The sequence below is a fragment of the Mixophyes fleayi genome, chromosome 1 (assembly GCF_038048845.1).
Source record: "Mixophyes fleayi isolate aMixFle1 chromosome 1, aMixFle1.hap1, whole genome shotgun sequence".
Classification (NCBI taxonomy): domain Eukaryota; kingdom Metazoa; phylum Chordata; class Amphibia; order Anura; family Limnodynastidae; genus Mixophyes; species Mixophyes fleayi.
In genome coordinates this window covers 452,759,388-452,776,322 of record NC_134402.1, presented here as the reverse complement: position 1 = coordinate 452,776,322, position 16,935 = coordinate 452,759,388, and the positions used below count along the sequence as shown (strand labels likewise).

Genomic DNA, 16,935 nt, shown 5'->3' with positions numbered 1-16,935 from the left:
TGTCGTTGTGGCCGTTAGCTGTGTGTGCGTGTGTCGTTGTGGCCGTTAGCTGTGTGTGTGTTCGCGCGTCGTTGTGGCCGTTAGCTGTGTGTGTGTGTGCGCGTCGTTGTGGCCGTTAGCTGTGTGTGTGTGTGTGTGCGTCGTTGTGGCCGTTAGCTGTGTGTGTGTGTGTGTGCGTCGTTGTGGCCGTTAGCTGTGTGTGTGTGTGTGCGTCGTTGTGGCCGTTAGCTGTGTGTGTGTGCGTCGTTGTGGCCGTTAGCTGTGTGTGTGTGTGCGTCGTTGTGGCCGTTAGCTGTGTGTGTGCATGCGTCGTTGTGGCCGTTAGCTGTGTGTGTGCGTGTGTCGTTGTGGCCGTTAGCTGTGTGTGTGTGTGTCGTTGTGGCCGTTAGCTGTGTGTGTGTGTGTGCGTCGTTGTGGCCGTTAGCTGTGTGTGTGCATGCGTCGTTGTGGCCGTTAGCTGTGTGTGTGCGTGTGTCGTTGTGGCCGTTAGCTGTGTGTGTGCATGCGTCGTTGTGGCCGTTAGCTGTGTGTGTGCATGCGTCGTTGTGGCCGTTAGCTGTGTGTGTGCATGCGTCGTTGTGGCCGTTAGCTGTGTGTGTGCATGCGTCGTTGTGGCCGTTAGCTGTGTGTGTGCATGCGTCGTTGTGGCCGTTAGCTGTGTGTGTGCGTGTGTCGTTGTGGCCGTTAGCTGTGTGTGTGTGTGTGCGTCGTTGTGGCCGTTAGCTGTGTGTGTGTGTGCGTCGTTGTGGCCGTTAGCTGTGTGTGTGTGTGCGTCGTTGTGGCCGTTAGCTGTGTGTGTGTGTGCGTCGTTGTGGCCGTTAGCTGTGTGTGCGTGTGTCGTTGTGGCCGTTAGCTGTGTGTGCGTGCGTCGTTGTGGCCGTTAGCTGTGTGTGCGTGCGTCGTTGTGGCCGTTAGCTGTGTGTGCGTGCGTCGTTGTGGCCGTTAGCTGTGTGTGCGTGTGTCGTTGTGGCCGTTAGCTGTGTGTGCGTGTGTCGTTGTGGCCGTTAGCTGTGTGTGTGTGTGTCGTTGTGGCCGTTAGCTGTGTGTGTGTGTGTCGTTGTGGCCGTTAGCTGTGTGTGTGTTCGCGCATCGTTGTGGCCGTTAGCTGTGTGTGTGTGTGTGTGTTTGTGCGTCGTTGTGGCCGTTAGCTGTGTGTGTGTGTGCGTCGTTGTGGCCGTTAGCTGTGTGTGCGTGTGTCGTTGTGGCCGTTAGCTGTGTGTGCGTGCGTCGTTGTGGCCGTTAGCTGTGTGTGCGTGCGTCGTTGTGGCCGTTAGCTGTGTGTGCGTGCGTCGTTGTGGCCGTTAGCTGTGTGTGCGTGTGTCGTTGTGGCCGTTAGCTGTGTGTGCGTGTGTCGTTGTGGCCGTTAGCTGTGTGTGTGTGTGTGTCGTTGTGGCCGTTAGCTGTGTGTGTGTTCGCGCATCGTTGTGGCCGTTAGCTGTGTGTGTGTGTGTGTGTGTGTGTGTGTGCGCGTCGTTGTGGCCGTTAGCTGTGTGTGTGTGTCGTTGTGGCCGTTAGCTGTGTGTGTGTGTGCGTCGTTGTGGCCGTTAGCTGTGTGTGTGTGTGCGTCGTTGTGGCCGTTAGCTGTGTGTGTGTGTGCGTCGTTGTGGCCGTTAGCTGTGTGTGTGTGTGCGTCGTTGTGGCCGTTAGCTGTGTGTGTGTGTGCGTCGTTGTGGCCGTTAGCTGTGTGTGTGTGTGCGTCGTTGTGGCCGTTAGCGCTGTGTGTGTGTGCGTCGTTGTGGCCGTTAGCTGTGTGTGTGTGCGTCGTTGTGGCCGTTAGCTGTGTGTGTGTGTGTGTGTGCGCGCGTCGTTGTGGCCGTTAGCTGTGTGTGTGTGTGTGCGTCGTTGTGGCCGTTAGCTGTGTGTGTGTGTGTGCGTCGTTGTGGCCGTTAGCTGTGTGTGTGTGTGCGTCGTTGTGGCCGTTAGCTGTGTGTGTGTGCGTCGTTGTGGCCGTTAGCTGTGTGTGTGTGTGCGTCGTTGTGGCCGTTAGCTGTGTGTGTGTGCGTCGTTGTGGCCGTTAGCTGTGTGTGTGTGTGTGTGCGTCGTTGTGGCCGTTAGCTGTGTGTGTGTGCGTCGTTGTGGCCGTTAGCTGTGTGTGTGTGTCGTTGCGGCCGTTAGCTGTGTGTGTGTATGCGTCGTTGTGGCCGTTAGCTGTGTGTGTGTATGCGTCGTTGTGGCCGTTAGCTGTGTGTGTGTGCGTCGTTGTGGCCGTTAGCTGTGTGTGTGTGCGTCGTTGTGGCCGTTAGCTGTGTGTGTGTGCGTCGTTGTGGCCGTTAGCTGTGTGTGTGTGTGTCGTTGTGGCCGTTAGCTGTGTGTGTGTGTGCGTCGTTGTGGCCGTTAGCTGTGTGTGCGTCGTTGTGGCCGTTAGCTGTGTGTGTGTGCGTCGTTGTGGCCGTTAGCTGTGTGTGTGTGCGTCGTTGTGGCCGTTAGCTGTGTGTGTGCGCGTCGTTGTGGCCGTTAGCGCTGTGTGTGTGTGTGTGTGCGTCGTTGTGGCCGTTAGCTGTGTGTGTGTGCGTCGTTGTGGCCGTTAGCTGTGTGTGTGTGTGTGCGCTTCGTTGTGGCCGTTAGCTGTGTGTGTGTGTGTGTGCGCGCGTCGTTGTGGCCGTTAGCTGTGGGTGGGTGTGTGTGCGTCGTTGTGGCCGTTAGCTGTGGGTGTGTGCGCGTCGTTGTGGCCGTTAGCTGTGGGTGTGTGCGCGTCGTTGTGGCCGTTAGCTGTGGGTGTGTGCGCGCGCGCGTCGTTGTGGCCGTTAGCTGTGTGTGTGTGTCGTTGTGGCCGTTAGCTGTGTGTGTGCGTCGTTGTGGCCGTTAGCTGTGTGTGTGTGTGTGCGCGTCGTTGTGGCCGTTAGCTGTGTGTGTGCGCGTCGTTGTGGCCGTTAGCTGTGTGTGTGTGTGCGCGCGCGCGTCGTTGTGGCCGTTAGCTGTGTGTGTGTGTCGTTGTGGCCGTTAGCTGTGTGTGTGCGTCGTTGTGGCCGTTAGCTGTGTGTGCGTCGTTGTGGCCGTTAGCTGTGTGTGTGTGTGTCGTTGTGGCCGTTAGCTGTGTGTGTGTGCGTCGTTGTGGCCGTTAGCTGTGTGTGTGTGCGTCGTTGTGGCCGTTAGCGCTGTGTGTGCGCGTCGTTGTGGCCGTTAGCGCTGTGTGTGTGTGTGTGCGCGTCGTTGTGGCCGTTAGCTGTGTGTGTGTGTGTGTGCGTCGTTGTGGCCGTTAGCTGTGTGTGTGTGTGTGCGCGTCGTTGTGGCCGTTAGCTGTGTGTGTGTGTGTGTGTGTGCGTCGTTGTGGCCGTTAGCTGTGTGTGTGTGTGTGTGCGTCGTTGTGGCCGTTAGCTGTGTGTGTGTGTGTGTGCGTCGTTGTGGCCGTTAGCTGTGTGTGTGTGTGTGTGCGTCGTTGTGGCCGTTAGCTGTGTGTGTGTGTGCGCGCGTCGTTGTGGCCGTTAGCTGTGTGTGTGTGTGTGCGCGTCGTTGTGGCCGTTAGCTGTGTGTGTGTGTGTGTGCGCGCGTCGTTGTGGCCGTTAGCTGTGGGTGGGTGTGTGTGCGTCGTTGTGGCCGTTAGCTGTGTGTGTGTGCGCGTCGTTGTGGCCGTTAGCTGTGTGTGTGTGTGTGTGCGCGCGTCGTTGTGGCCGTTAGCTGTGTGTGTGTGTGTGCGCGTCGTTGTGGCCGTTAGCTGTGTGTGTGTGTGTGTGCGCGCGTCGTTGTGGCCGTTAGCTGTGTGTGTGTGTGTGTGCGTCGTTGTGGCCGTTAGCTGTGTGTGTGCGCGCGCGCGTCGTTGTGGCCGTTAGCTGTGTGTGTGTGTGTGCGCGCGTCGTTGTGGCCGTTAGCTGTGGGTGGGTGTGTGTGTGCGCGTCGTTGTGGCCGTTAGCTGTGGGTGTGTGTGTGTGCGTCGTTGTGGCCGTTAGCTGTGGGTGTGTGCGCGTCGTTGTGGCCGTTAGCTGTGTGTGTGCGCGCGCGCGTCGTTGTGGCCGTTAGCTGTGTGTGTGTGTGTGCGCGCGTCGTTGTGGCCGTTAGCTGTGGGTGGGTGTGTGTGTGCGCGTCGTTGTGGCCGTTAGCTGTGGGTGTGTGTGTGTGCGTCGTTGTGGCCGTTAGCTGTGTGTGTGTGTGCGTCGTTGTGGCCGTTAGCTGTGTGTGCGTCGTTGTGGCCGTTAGCTGTGTGTGTGTGTGTGTGTGTGCGCGCGTCGTTGTGGCCGTTAGCTGTGTGTGCGCGTGCGTCGTTGTGGCCGTTAGCTGTGTGTGTGCGTCGTTGTGGCCGTTAGCTGTGTGTGTGTGTGTGTGTGTGCGCGCGCGTCGTTGTGGCCGTTAGCTGTGGGTGTGTGCGTCGTTGTGGCCGTTAGCTGTGTGTGCGCGTGCGTCGTTGTGGCCGCTAGCTGTGTGTGCGCGTGTGTCGTTGTGGCCGTTAGCTGTGTGTGCGCGTGCGTCGTTGTGGCCGTTAGCTGTGTGTGTGTGTGTGCGCGCGCGCGCGTCGTTGTGGCTGTTAGCTGTGGGTGTGTGCGTCGTTGTGGCCGTTAGCTGTGTGTGTGTGCGTGCGTCGTTGTGGCCGTTAGCTGTGTGTGCGCGCGCGCGTCGTTGTGGCTGTTAGCTGTGGGTGGGTGTGTGCGTCGTTGTGGCCGTTAGCTGTGTGTGTGCGCGTGCGTCGTTGTGGCCGTTAGCTGTGTGTGCGCGTGCGTCGTTGTGGCCGTTAGCTGTGTGTGTGTGCGTCGTTGTGGCCGTTAGCTGTGTGCGCGCTGTTGAACTAGTTTGGATTGTGACTCCCTATTTGGTCATTATTTATTCCTTTTGAACACATGATTTAGAGTTTGGGTCAGATGCTGTTAGAAAGTGCAGTTTTGCGGATAGATTTAGAGTTGGGAGGGAGTGTTGTAGCTCAACTCTAAATCGCGGTGTAAAAATAAAGCTGCTGCATATTTGTGTGCTACATGCAGTAGCAGCCGGTATTCCCCTGCATGCAGAATATAAATGTATTTACCACCACTTTTATTGTAACCTCCAGGAGCAAATCTGCCCTTTAGCGGGATCTTCTCCTAACTGTAAATGAGGCTTTGTGTGCTCATGCCAATACTGACTCCATCTTCTGTCTGAGTTCTGCCGTACGGGTGCTTTGTTTAGGCGGCTGCTGTCGCTCTGCCGTACGGGTGCTTTGTTTAGGCAGCCTCTGTCGCTCTGCCGTATGGGTGCTTTGTTTAGGCTGTCGCTCTGCCGTACGGGTGCTTTGTTTAGGCTGTCGCTCTGCCGTACGGGTGCTTTGTTTAGGCAGCCGCTGTCGCTCTGCCGTACGGGTGCTTTGTTTAGGCTGTCGCTCTGCCGTACGGGTGCTTTGTTTAGGCAGCCTCTGTCCCTCTGTCGTACGGGTGCTTTGTTTAGGCAGCCTCTGTCCCTCTGCCGTACGGGTGCTTTGTTTAGGCAGCCGCTGTCGCAATGCCGTACGGGTGTTTATTTAGGCTGTCGCTCTGCCGTACGGGTGCTTTGTTTAGGCAGCCGCTGTCGCTCTGCCGTACGGGTACTTTGTTTAGGCAGCCGCTGTCGCTCTGCCGTACGGGTGCTTTGTTTAGGCAGCCGCTGTCGCTCTGCCGTACGGGTGCTTTGTTTAGGCAGCCACTGTCGCTCTGCTAGACTGTAACTTGGAACACAAGTGAGTTTATTTTTGCTTTTCTTTCAAGAACTTTCTCTGAAATCCCTTAACGATCATTTCTACCTCTGCAACAACAGTATCGGGAATGCCAGGAGCTGCTGAGCCTGTATCAGAGATATCTGTCAGAGCAGCAGGAGAAGCTGAACCTGTCTCTTTCTGAGCTGAGTGCCGGGAGCAGCAAACCACAGCAGGTGAGCGATCTGACGGCCTTCTGATGACCAGACCTGGCCGTACCCCGGGATCCGGGGCCTGCAGGTATTCATCTCCTTCCCCCAGCGACCTGTGATCAGTAGAGCTCACATTTACACTGTAGCACGCAGCAGGGCGGGGGGAGCCCGTTGTTTGTTTCCTAATGAAGAGCAATTAGCACACTGTATATTTCCTAATACAGTAAAAAGGACATTTTAATGGCTGAATCAATTATGCAAATGGTCTCGCCTCTGCGGAGGTGCTGATAATGTTTGTTGGACAGAGAGAGGAGTCTGTACAAATGTAGGATGTGGATGGGATTTGTTTTTCCTCCAGATAGAAAGTTCACATATTAATGTACATAATGGTGGTGCTTATTTTTGGTATATTATTGAAACAGACTATGGTGTTACTGCTGCAGAACCGCACTTCTGTATTCAGAAACCCTGACGGTGGCGTTACCGGGTCTCACTGTCGGGGGTATGTCCTGCAACCTTTTATAGGGCTATAATTGCCAGGAACCTTGCCTGTTGGTTCCTGCAGAGGGAGAGGAGCCGGTACAGGGTCACTGGCTGGTAGATGCCCTTGGAAATGTAGGCTAAAATTGGGTGAGGGGGTTGCAGTATAATGTGCACCGTTTTGGGTAAATCATATGCTGCCCATCGCTGGGTATAATGCCAGGATGCCCGCCTCTTACAGGACCACACTAATAGTTTGGTCCCAGATTAGTCTCAGCCTGGACGTGTTTCCACCACATGGCTTCTCCTGGGTCCTGTATTGCAGCATATTGCTCATATTTGTGACTTTAACATTTTCAAACTCAGAAAATGCCTCTTACAGAAAAGACTCGCTAGGTTAACACACTAGAATAAGTGATGGATATCGGTGCGTTTATGTAGGGATCAGGGGATCAATTAGAGGTCTGGATGTGTGCTCTCGTGGCGTGTAAGCGTGATACAGAACATGCAATGTCCTAGGTATAGAAGGAGGTAAATCTAATTCCAGTTTGAGGCTATAATCAGAGTAGTAGTGTTAGTAGTATTAGTATTAGTAGTAGTATTATGGCTCCACTGTTTGTACATCCCGCGGTAGTACAGGTCAGGTAGGAACATATCCACTTAACATATGTGTAATATGGTTCTGTCTCTCTGCGCTGGTCACCGCTGTTTGTGCATTATATTACCGCTCCGTCAGTAATCACCTTTGGCAGAATAGGTAATACATAGTCCTGTATGATACACACATGGTGCTGGTACAGCCTAATTGCGGCAGCACAAAATGTGTGCGGTGAATCGCATCATGCTGCATTAACTGCACCACTAAGCCCCAAAATTGTAATTCAGATATAAACAATGAAGATAAAGTCCGTTATTCGGTGTTGATATTCCACTGGTAAAGCTCTGTTAAAAGTAAAATGTCACCTCCTGCTCCATTACAAACAACTGCAAACCCTGCCATGTCTTTAGGACCATGTTTTAGTAGCATCTGATAAAGGTTCAAACGCTGAGTCGGCAGTCGCTTAAGCTGCTGTGACATCACTGTTCCTACAGCTGTGTAGAAATTCACCCAGTGACAGCTTTGCAGAAATGCAGTCACTCTGTGTCTTGCTGCAGAAGTGAGAGAGCACAAACTCAGTTATTTAATATGTATTAATACAAAGTGTCATTACTAGCTGTTTAATCTCCTTTTCTCTCCTAGAATTCCTGCAGTATAAAACTTTTTAAATATGATTTTGCAGCAGACGTGTGTGGAATTTGCCCAGTATTGTGCCTGGGCTTAAACACGTCTGGGTCAGCCTATAAGGTAACATCCGGGATACTCTCTGCAATGCTGTCCCCAGCAGATAGCTGCTCTCCCTATCTCCAGCCACACTCCGGGTTATTGTCATCCTCTCACAATGGGACAATACGAGGCGGGAGATGAGTGACACAGACAGTGAGGAACTTGTCATGAAAGGACCGGCTGTCCTACAGATCCTTATCGGCATTGGGAAGTTACCAAAATATTCAGCAGCCTTTACAAATGTAGAGGTTTATCTGAGGGAAACACAGGAGAGCGGAGCTGCGTTATAGACGGGATCGTCATAGACGTGTCTAGCCGTCGCTCTGTATTGTTATAAATACATAAACTCTATTTAAGGAGACCACTAATGGATGCCTTCCTGTAAAATCAATGTAAAACAGTTTACATTTACTTGCATTGCACATCTTAAAGGTGGAATCCTTTTTAAACTACGATTGTGTTACCATGAAACAATCCTAGGTAGGGCCTCTCATATGATATGAGCTGTTTCAGCAATAAAATAAATTGTATGTGATAGGTCAGGTTCAGTCCTCATGTCTGATCTATTCAGCTAGTTGGAATCTGATATGTGCTACCTCACTGGATTGGCTGTGGCTCTTCTCCAATCAGCTGCCATATACAGTACACGCCCACAGGGCTGGGAGTTTAAGCCGAGACACAGCTCCGCTCTGTATGCTGATGTACAGGCCCCGGGCAGGTAAATAAGGGCGGCCGGGAGTGGGTCAGGACTGTGTAAACGGAGGTCTGGCTGTCTCCTTAAACAGGAAGTAAGTTTTTCAACATTTAATACTTTCCAGGTTTCTTTGCTGTATCCTATTATAGGAAGATGTGAATAGGTTATTGATAATATAGGCTGTAATGTAATCAGCATGCTGTATATGTAGAAGCGATCCATTGCATGGATGAGAGGCCGTTAGTGGTGGTCCTCTCACAATAATGATCAGATCATCATCTGGTATTCCAGTGGGTTTCTGCAATATGGGGCCGGTTGTGGGCATCTTAATTCACACTTAGATTAGAGCACAGTAAATGGGTTCAGTGATAACTTTCCTTGGTATAAGTCAGTTTAGGATAATTAGAGCTCAGTCTCTAAATGAGTTCAATTACCGACCATGGCCTTATCTGTGAGGAGTTTGTATGTTCTCCCCGTGTGTGCGTGGGTTTCCTCCGGGTGCTCCGGTTTCCTCTCACACTCCAAAAACATACTGGTAGGTTAACTGGCTGCTATCAAAATTGACCCTAGTCTCTCTCTCTGTCTGAGTGTGTTAGGGAATTTAGACTGTAAGCCCCAATCGGGCAGGGACTGATGTGAGTGAGTTCTCTGTACAGCGCTGCGGAATTAGTGGCGCTATATAAATAGCTGATGATGATAATAAATGGATTTGACTGCAGCGTCTTTCAGCTGCCGTAACGTGATATAATATATGGCTGCTGCAAAGATCCTATTGTAGTAAAATCAAAAATGTTTCATTCATTATTTTTTTTCCAGAAAACGTCAGTTTCCTGATTTCATGATTGAGATTTGAAACTAACATATGAGACTTACATGTGACTGACAGTCTCTGATACCACACAGCACTTCTGCCTCTGTCTGTATGCAGGGAGGAGGTGTGTACAACGGGGGAGAGAAGACCTTAATACCACCTCATTTCCCTGTACCTTTATATTGGCCGCCGGTCTGTCAGTGTATCCGATTCCTCATAGCATGTTACATTGTACACAGCCCCAATCTCTCGTCTTCCTTCAGATACTCTGAGACCAGTATTGGAATAATGTGCGACTGAAGCATTCACCAAGTTACACACAGACCCCTTTATACCACCATGGTGTTTTGTTTTAGTTTCTAAAACGGGTTGGACATGAAAAGTTGACAGTCACAATGTCTACACCTAAATGTCTACAAAAAGTCTTAAGGTCGACACCGTTATAATGTTGACATGTAAAATGTCTACAGGGGACAGTCAAAATGTCGACATAAAGCACTAGATTTAAAACGGCAATACATGTCAAACAAGAAGCGGAACTAAATGTAAATAAAAAAAAATAAAATCGCCCCCCCAATAACTTAACCAACCCTAGTGCTGCCAGATGGTACTTGAATTTCCCCCTCCCCCAAGGTTTACCCAGCCTGTGTTGATAGCTTCAGTACTCGTCCCACACCCCTGGGATGTGGGGGTGGGGTAATGCTGGTTTTATAGTATTGCAAAAAAAAAAAAAAAAAGCATTTCATCACTGGTGCACTACATGTCTCAGCATGCCCAGGCTGCCTTTAAGTGTTTGGGCATGTTGGTGCTTGTAGTACTACAAGCACAAGCGTACTAATGGCTGCCAGGGCATTTGGTGAATCACAAGTGTCAGCATGCCCTGGCACCTGTAGTGCACCAAGGGAAAATGTAAATTAAACAGACATAACTGTAACAATGATTTTAATTGAAATAATAGCCACCCCCCCTCCCCCCACCCCCACCACACTGAGACCACCCTCCTTGGCAAAATACATTTTGGATTTGTCTTTTTTTTTTTTTTTTTTTTTTTTTTTTTTAAGTTGTGAAGAGAAGATGTACAATATTTCTATTCTCTAGCTACCTGGGACATTTCAGGGTTTAAAGATTTTTCCCTGATGTCCCCATTTTCAGTATGGTCCCAACAGCACATTATATTCCTCTCTCTGCATGTTGGATGCAGGTCTCACATCTGTTCTTACTCTATAGATCAGAGGTTCATCATTGAAAGGGAGTTTTTTTAAATTTCTTTTTATTTTTTAAACAAATGAAATAAAGTGCATTAAGTTGGCATGACATTATGGTTCTTGTAGCACCCACGGAGATAGCATGGTGTGATCTGTGTTAGACGCAGACTTAGCAATTTTTTTAAAATATATATTTCCCAAGGACACTCAATTGCCAACTGCTGTTCTATTAAATGGGTCTGTTTTATTTTTTTGTTAAACCTTAAACGCCCAGGCTGCCGAAAACCTGTCCGCAGCCTCTAGCCGTCAGTAGCGGCCAGAATCTGCTCCATAGCTCTGTGAAGAAACTGTCCTGGTGTAGTGCAAATACTATCTGCCCCCGGTGGGTACAACACACTGCCCTCTATAGGTAGTGTATATACCAGCAAGCAGCCGGTGGTCTGTCCTGCCTGCCCACATTGCTCTCTGGCTGTTCGGCCATTGGGCCTCATTGCATGAACATAAAGAGCTACATTAGGCACTTACTTTTAAGAGACGGCCATCATCCGAGAGTAAAGCACAACATCAACATTTATATGCGCATGGAATATAAAAGTAAGCTCTCTATGACTAAGTGAGAGGCTTCATTCAGCGTTCAACCCTCCGCCTGCATCTCGGAAACGTGCCTTGTCCTTCCTCCTCCTCCTCCTCCTCTGCTGGCATCTCCCTAACAAACCAAGTATCTCCGAGGAAAGTGTAAATGTTCATACTCGAATCTCATTTTAATGACACACTCGAGCCTGGGATCCGAAATGTCAGCCTTTGTATTCTCAAACCTTTAGAAAGCTGAATAAAGCTCGCGCATAAGAGCAATCAGCCCTGATAGCAGCCGGCTAAATATCAGTCTCCGAGAATAAATTTTAGATGAATCTGCTCTCCAGATAATTTGAATTTTAAATGTTTTAAAGAAGCGACATCTTCATAAGGCAGCGTACAGATTGAAGAGAGAGAAAACGGTAAAACCCAAATTTACGTCTCTCTATTTACCCGGTCTTTCTCCCAATAATCTGTAATTGACTATAGACGACACAAACCAAACGACTTTCCGTTTTAATAATTTACTGCCCTAGTGCCCTATAAACAGAGAGCTGTTGCAATGTCCTAGCAGTGCAGCACTTGCGGACACCTTCCCAGAGGTATTTTGTGTGTGTTTTAAATACCACGCGCGCAAAAGAAATTATACCTGAACATTTGGAGAACTGCAGTATTACATTCCCCCGAGCTGTGTTTTGGGAGTGATGATTTGTCACTGCAGTTAGAGAAGGCGACGCTCCTGCCGCTCCCCCCCGTCCTTGCTTAGAGCGCTTTCACCGTAAGTTCATTTGGCCTTTGCAGTGTCTTGCTCTGCCTCTCGCTCATCAGGCTGGTCAGGGGGTCTTGCTGCTTTTAATTAGAGCTAAACAGAAATTCAGGATAATTCTGTGTGCTGTGTTTCTCTCCGTATTCTGTATCATTAACTGTCCCTCTGTAGCCACAGGTATTGGATAATTGAAAATAACGAGAGGTTAAAAGTTGCCCGTGCACTGTATGGGATAAATATGACTTGTATCCGGACTTTAAAGCCGGACTATCACAGAATTTGAAAACTTCTATTTAGTGCAGCAGTTACATCTTTGAATTTAGTCATTATTTAATATCGGCAAAAAAAATTCATGAATTCTTTAAGTGTCCTAGATTATAGCACAGAATAGCTGGTGTAAGAATTCTGACTGGGCAGTTGCTGGAGTCAGAGTTTATGAACATTTTACACTAGCAACAGCCTAGTTGGAAACCAAAACCAAGTGATGGTATTAGTAAAATCCGAGGGGAGCCCACACTTTGTCGCCCAGATTTTGCTAGTACCATTTCTTTTTTTTAAAACTTTTAGTTCCATATTTTTATTGTTTTTAACATGTATTGCCGTTTTTAAATCTAGTTCTTTATGTCGACTTTACAACCCTGTCTACATTTTACATGTCAACCTTTTAACCGTCTGCCTTATGATTGTAGAACTTTTGGTGTTGACCTGTTCACTGTCGACTTTTTTTTTTTATACCAAACTCGTTCCTGCAGTTGTATCCATAGAGGTTAATACAAAACCAATAATTAGTATTTGACATTTTTTCCTTGTAGTTGTTGTCAAGGGCAATTGGCAAATGGTGACTTCATCTTTATTTATAGCATTGATATTACATACTGTTAGCGTTGTATGTCAGACTGGGACTGTTTTTCATACTTGTTCTAATTGAACTTGTTAGTACTTTAGTATAGAGTCTGTCCTGGAAGCCAGGTATTAGTTATATGACAGGAAAAATAATTTTTGGCTTGAGCAAGGTGTATAATCACCTGCAACTGTGCACATTATTTAGGGCAAAACATGTACCTGCTGATGACCCAGGCTCTGAGCTTGGACTGAGAGTCATCCTGAGAAGAGGCTGGTGCTGTGTGTTTTGTTATATACCCCTTGGTGGTCTGGGGGGTAAGGTCAGGAGGCAGAGGACAGACTGGTGCTGTGTGTTTTGTTATATACCCCTTGGTGGTCTGGGGGGTAAGGTCAGGAGTCCGAGGACAGACTGGTGCTGTGTGTACAGTAGTGTTTGATGTTTTTGGTGCCGAGTGAATGGTATTTTGTGAGTAGAGTACGAGGCTGCTGAACAGACACAGGGACCTCACAAATTGTGTTTATAGCATTTATATGTAGGATTTTATTTTTGTCAGCATTTTGATATTGCAGTGTAAAGCGATACATAATGAGATGAGAAATTAAAGTGCACTTCTCGCTCCTCCTAATGGGGAATACCGGTTATAGAATACAGTGATTGGAGCTTGGGCGCTTTTACATTTATAGGCAAAACTGAAGCTTCTCGCCCTCTATACTCCATTGACTGCCTCCGAATCGGTTTACCTAAGTGCCCGTCAGAGCTAGGCAAGCTTTGTATGGCTGCTTGTGGCCACCTCTTGGCCTGGGTGACAGACCAGGATTTAGAGGGTCATGGTTGGACTATAACTAAATGATATCCAACATGACCTTGTCCCAGCGGATGATCTTCCAGTGCCTTCTATTCAACATCTGTTGGCAGGGGGTGTTATTGCTGGAGGACATGATCCTCTCTCTACTGAGACTGGTAATGTCCCTGTTGGCTTGCAGACAGGTGTCAATTCACCTGTGCATGAAGTTCCTGGGACAGATGGTTTCCACCTTCGAGACAGTGTAATCTCCATTCAAGGGCATTCCAAACAGAGTTCCCTCTATCTCTTGACCAGGCAAACCGTCAGACTGTCTCCAGAGGTGCATTTATCACTCTGCTGGTAGCTGAGGAGCGACCGGCTCAACAAGGGGCACCCAGTTGGACTGGACATTGATGACCGTGGATACCTTTGGGAATGGGGGGCTGTTGTCGTTCAGCACAGAGTCCAAGCTTCCTATCAATGGTGCTGGGACTCTGAGAGGTGTTCAAAGCTCTAGCTGCAGGGCAGCAGTTTTTGTCAGGCATTTTAAAGTAACACATCTATTTAACGCCTTAGATATCATAGATTACTCCAGCATTAGGCTAAGTATTGCATTAAACTGCAGGCCCCGTATTTTTCAAAGGGGACTGTGTCCTGGACCAATTCAACAAGCTCTAAGAAGCCTAGCTTTTCAAAGCTTGGCCCCGATGGCTAATGCCATCTGAAGTTGACATTGGCCGTTCTGCCCTATGGGGGAGAGCATCACAGGAGAGGGATCTTGGGATCTTTCTTGGGGAGCCTTCATGCTCTACCTTCTGGTAAGTAACTGACAATGGCTCAACTCATGCACGGCCTAAAGTGAGACTCCGGGTCAGAACCCGTAGTTAGTGAAGCAAAGTCATTAGTGGGGCAGCCTATGAGATGCGGGATGATAGTTAAAAGGGCATATGCGGTCATTCATAAAGATTTTGTGAAATGGGGTATTGCAAAGTTCACACTGCGTGAGCTGAGCCGTGTCTCTGGTGTCGGATGCTGCATCTGTGTCTTTATCACCAGCTAAAGAGCCGCCAGTAGTTTCGTCAACTACTTAAGGTTATTTGGGTTTCTAACACCCCTTCTTGTTGTCCTATCATGGACACTGGCTGCTACATCAAGTCTTAGCTGTGGAGAACAATCATTTTTCACTTCCGTAACTTCCTTGCATGAGATGAAAGTTGACATGTTTCTTTCTTCGTTCCTGACTGTGTGTTCGAGAACAGCCCGCAGGGGCAGATTGTGCAGGGTAACTCGGGTGAACTCTTCAGACGATATCTACCGGTTTCATCTTCGGTTGTGCCATGCTTTTCCCATTTGTTTTTGGAAAATTATGGCTGGAAATGATTGGCAAAGCAATTCATGAGTCCTTAAGGAGCAAGTTATCAATATTCTTAGTACAAGCACTTTAAAACAGTGTTGTGTATGTTTACTAATCCACATGCTAGATGTTAATGTGTGCAAATCTCATTCCAAAGAGATATATCATCATTTAGAGAAGCAACGTGAGTATTTATATGCTGCAAAATACTAAACGTATCACACATTTACCATTCTTTGTGCTAGGTAAAGTGATTTTTAGTTTTTTTTTTTTTTTTTTTAGTATTTTCTAACAATCGGGGAACCCCCAAAATAGGTTCTGGGAGCCCATTTACAATCTCTTCTTATAGCTTTAGCATCTTTGGTCTAAGGGGGCGCTTTCTAAGGCTTTGTGAATGGTCTTAAATAAAAATATACATTTTAAGAAAGCTTTAAAGGTCCAGACCTGGCCTCGGCTTCTTATGTGAAGACATTTTTCTCTGGGATAGTGCAACGTTTTATGTTTTGTTTACATTTTTAATTTTTGCGTTTCCTTCAGTGTGTCTGTTAATCCAACTTCTCCAATCACCAAAGCAGTGAAGACTTGTGTGATATTTCCTGTGTTTATAGTTAGAGCAGTCTCTACCCTTTCAGGACCATAATTAATTGCCCTTTGACTGTCTGATTTGCCCTGCCACCTACAAAGATTGTGTTTAACCTGCTTAGAACGAATGGGAAAGGTCTGCTGGGATGGCTTTATATCTGACAAACAACTAATCCGTTTCTGTTATCCATTTGCTCGTCTAATCGCTGCCCGACAACGCTGTAACCTCTTCACTGCCGGACGGGTCAGAGTACAACTCAGGACTGATCTGTTCTGATGTGATGAGATGATTTCTGTATTTATTAAACCTGTTTCATCAATAATTTTACAGCTCTGCCCAAAAATGTATCTGAACACCTGATTTTAATACACTTCTTGTCCAAAGTCAAATGAATCCAACCCCCCGAACAGGGGGGTATAGCTCAATTGAGAGAAGAACTCTGCCCTGACTTTGTACAGTTGCCCCATCCCCTCCTCCAACCAGCAGGTTGTGGGGGCTGTTTTCCGTGAGCTATATTGTTCCTCAAATGATCCCTCAACTGGCGCCTCTTTAACTGTTAATTCCGCCACTCTGAGGGGCTATTTGTTGAGCCTTAAACCATGCAGGAATGGCTTGAGACATTTTTTGATAACGCTACGATGTAACAAAAGCTTTAACGCATTAGAAGTTTCGCATTATACCACAGTCCCCATAATTTTCAATGGGGACTGTGGTCTGGGTCAGTTGGCCAACACCATGTGAAGATGGCGATAACTATTCTACCCTATGGGGGAGAGCATTGCGGTAGAGCAGTGTTGGCTAACCTGTGACACTCCAGGTGTTGTGAAAATACAAGTCCCAGCATGCTTTGCCAGCTATCGGCTAGTTATCTACTAGCAAAGCATGCTGGGGCTTGTAGTTTCACAACACCTGGAGTGTCACAGGTTAGCCATCACTGCGGTAGAGTGATCTTCGGATCCCTCACTGTAGTCTTCTTACTTCCCCTCCTGGTTCCTATCATGAAATGTCTCTGTGCATGCGTGACCTTAGGTCACACATGCCCCAAAGCCCCTCTGCATTAGTGAGAAGAGAGACCGATAATGGGAGTTTTAAGGTAAATGAAGTCATCGCCGGGACATCCTCCTATCAGGTGCGCTGTCCTGGAATGATTTTTTAATAAATCAGAAACGTCATCTGTCATTGTTGCGATGACTGATGATAATTAACAGGGCAGTACTCCATTAATTAATAAATAGTCCCCTGAGTGTACTGCAGCAGTGTCTATACAACCTGGAATAGATGGAAATACCAGGGTGCTCCCCCCGATAGAACTGACTGAGTGGGGAGAGGATCTTACAAATAGTGGGGGTCTCAGACACACAGTTTGGGGGAGGAGGGGTTTACCCTGTAACTTGGGTCAGGATAATCTGTGTCCTTGTGCTGACAGTATGACCGTGAGTACAGCCTGTCTGCAGGTATGTCCACGTACAGGTTCAATGTAACACAATTCTGCATCGCTCAGTCTCCAAAATCGACAACTTGCAAAAAAAAAAAAACATCTCACTGCTAAAATAACCTTAATCATTTTATTTGGGTCCGGGGCGCAGGATCTGGACTGCGCTCCCAGAGGGACGGTGCCTAAGAACTTAGTAAAACATTGCCAGTGTTTTCCCTCTCGCTGTCTGTTCCTGCAGCCGAGTACAGCGAGCCCCCAGGGCCCATTAGCTTTAACTTGTTTACCGCACTGATATCTATATGTT

At 48.3% G+C, this 16,935-nt stretch overlaps 2 protein-coding genes across 3 annotated transcripts in view; one reads left to right on the top strand and one right to left on the bottom strand.

Moving 5' to 3' along the window:
* Positions 1-16,935, bottom strand: part of TPGS2 (tubulin polyglutamylase complex subunit 2) — a 1,173,328-nt gene that overhangs the window by 73,944 nt on the left and 1,082,449 nt on the right. The window lies entirely within an intron of this gene.
* The window catches only part of KIAA1328 (KIAA1328 ortholog), a 97,768-nt gene that overhangs the window by 40,187 nt on the left and 40,646 nt on the right, over positions 1-16,935 (top strand). For both annotated transcript variants that reach the window (XM_075186301.1, XM_075186306.1), the window contains one exon: positions 5,675-5,802. In XM_075186301.1, coding sequence (XP_075042402.1) covers positions 5,675-5,802 — 128 coding nt within the window. The remainder of the gene's footprint in view (positions 1-5,674; positions 5,803-16,935) is intronic.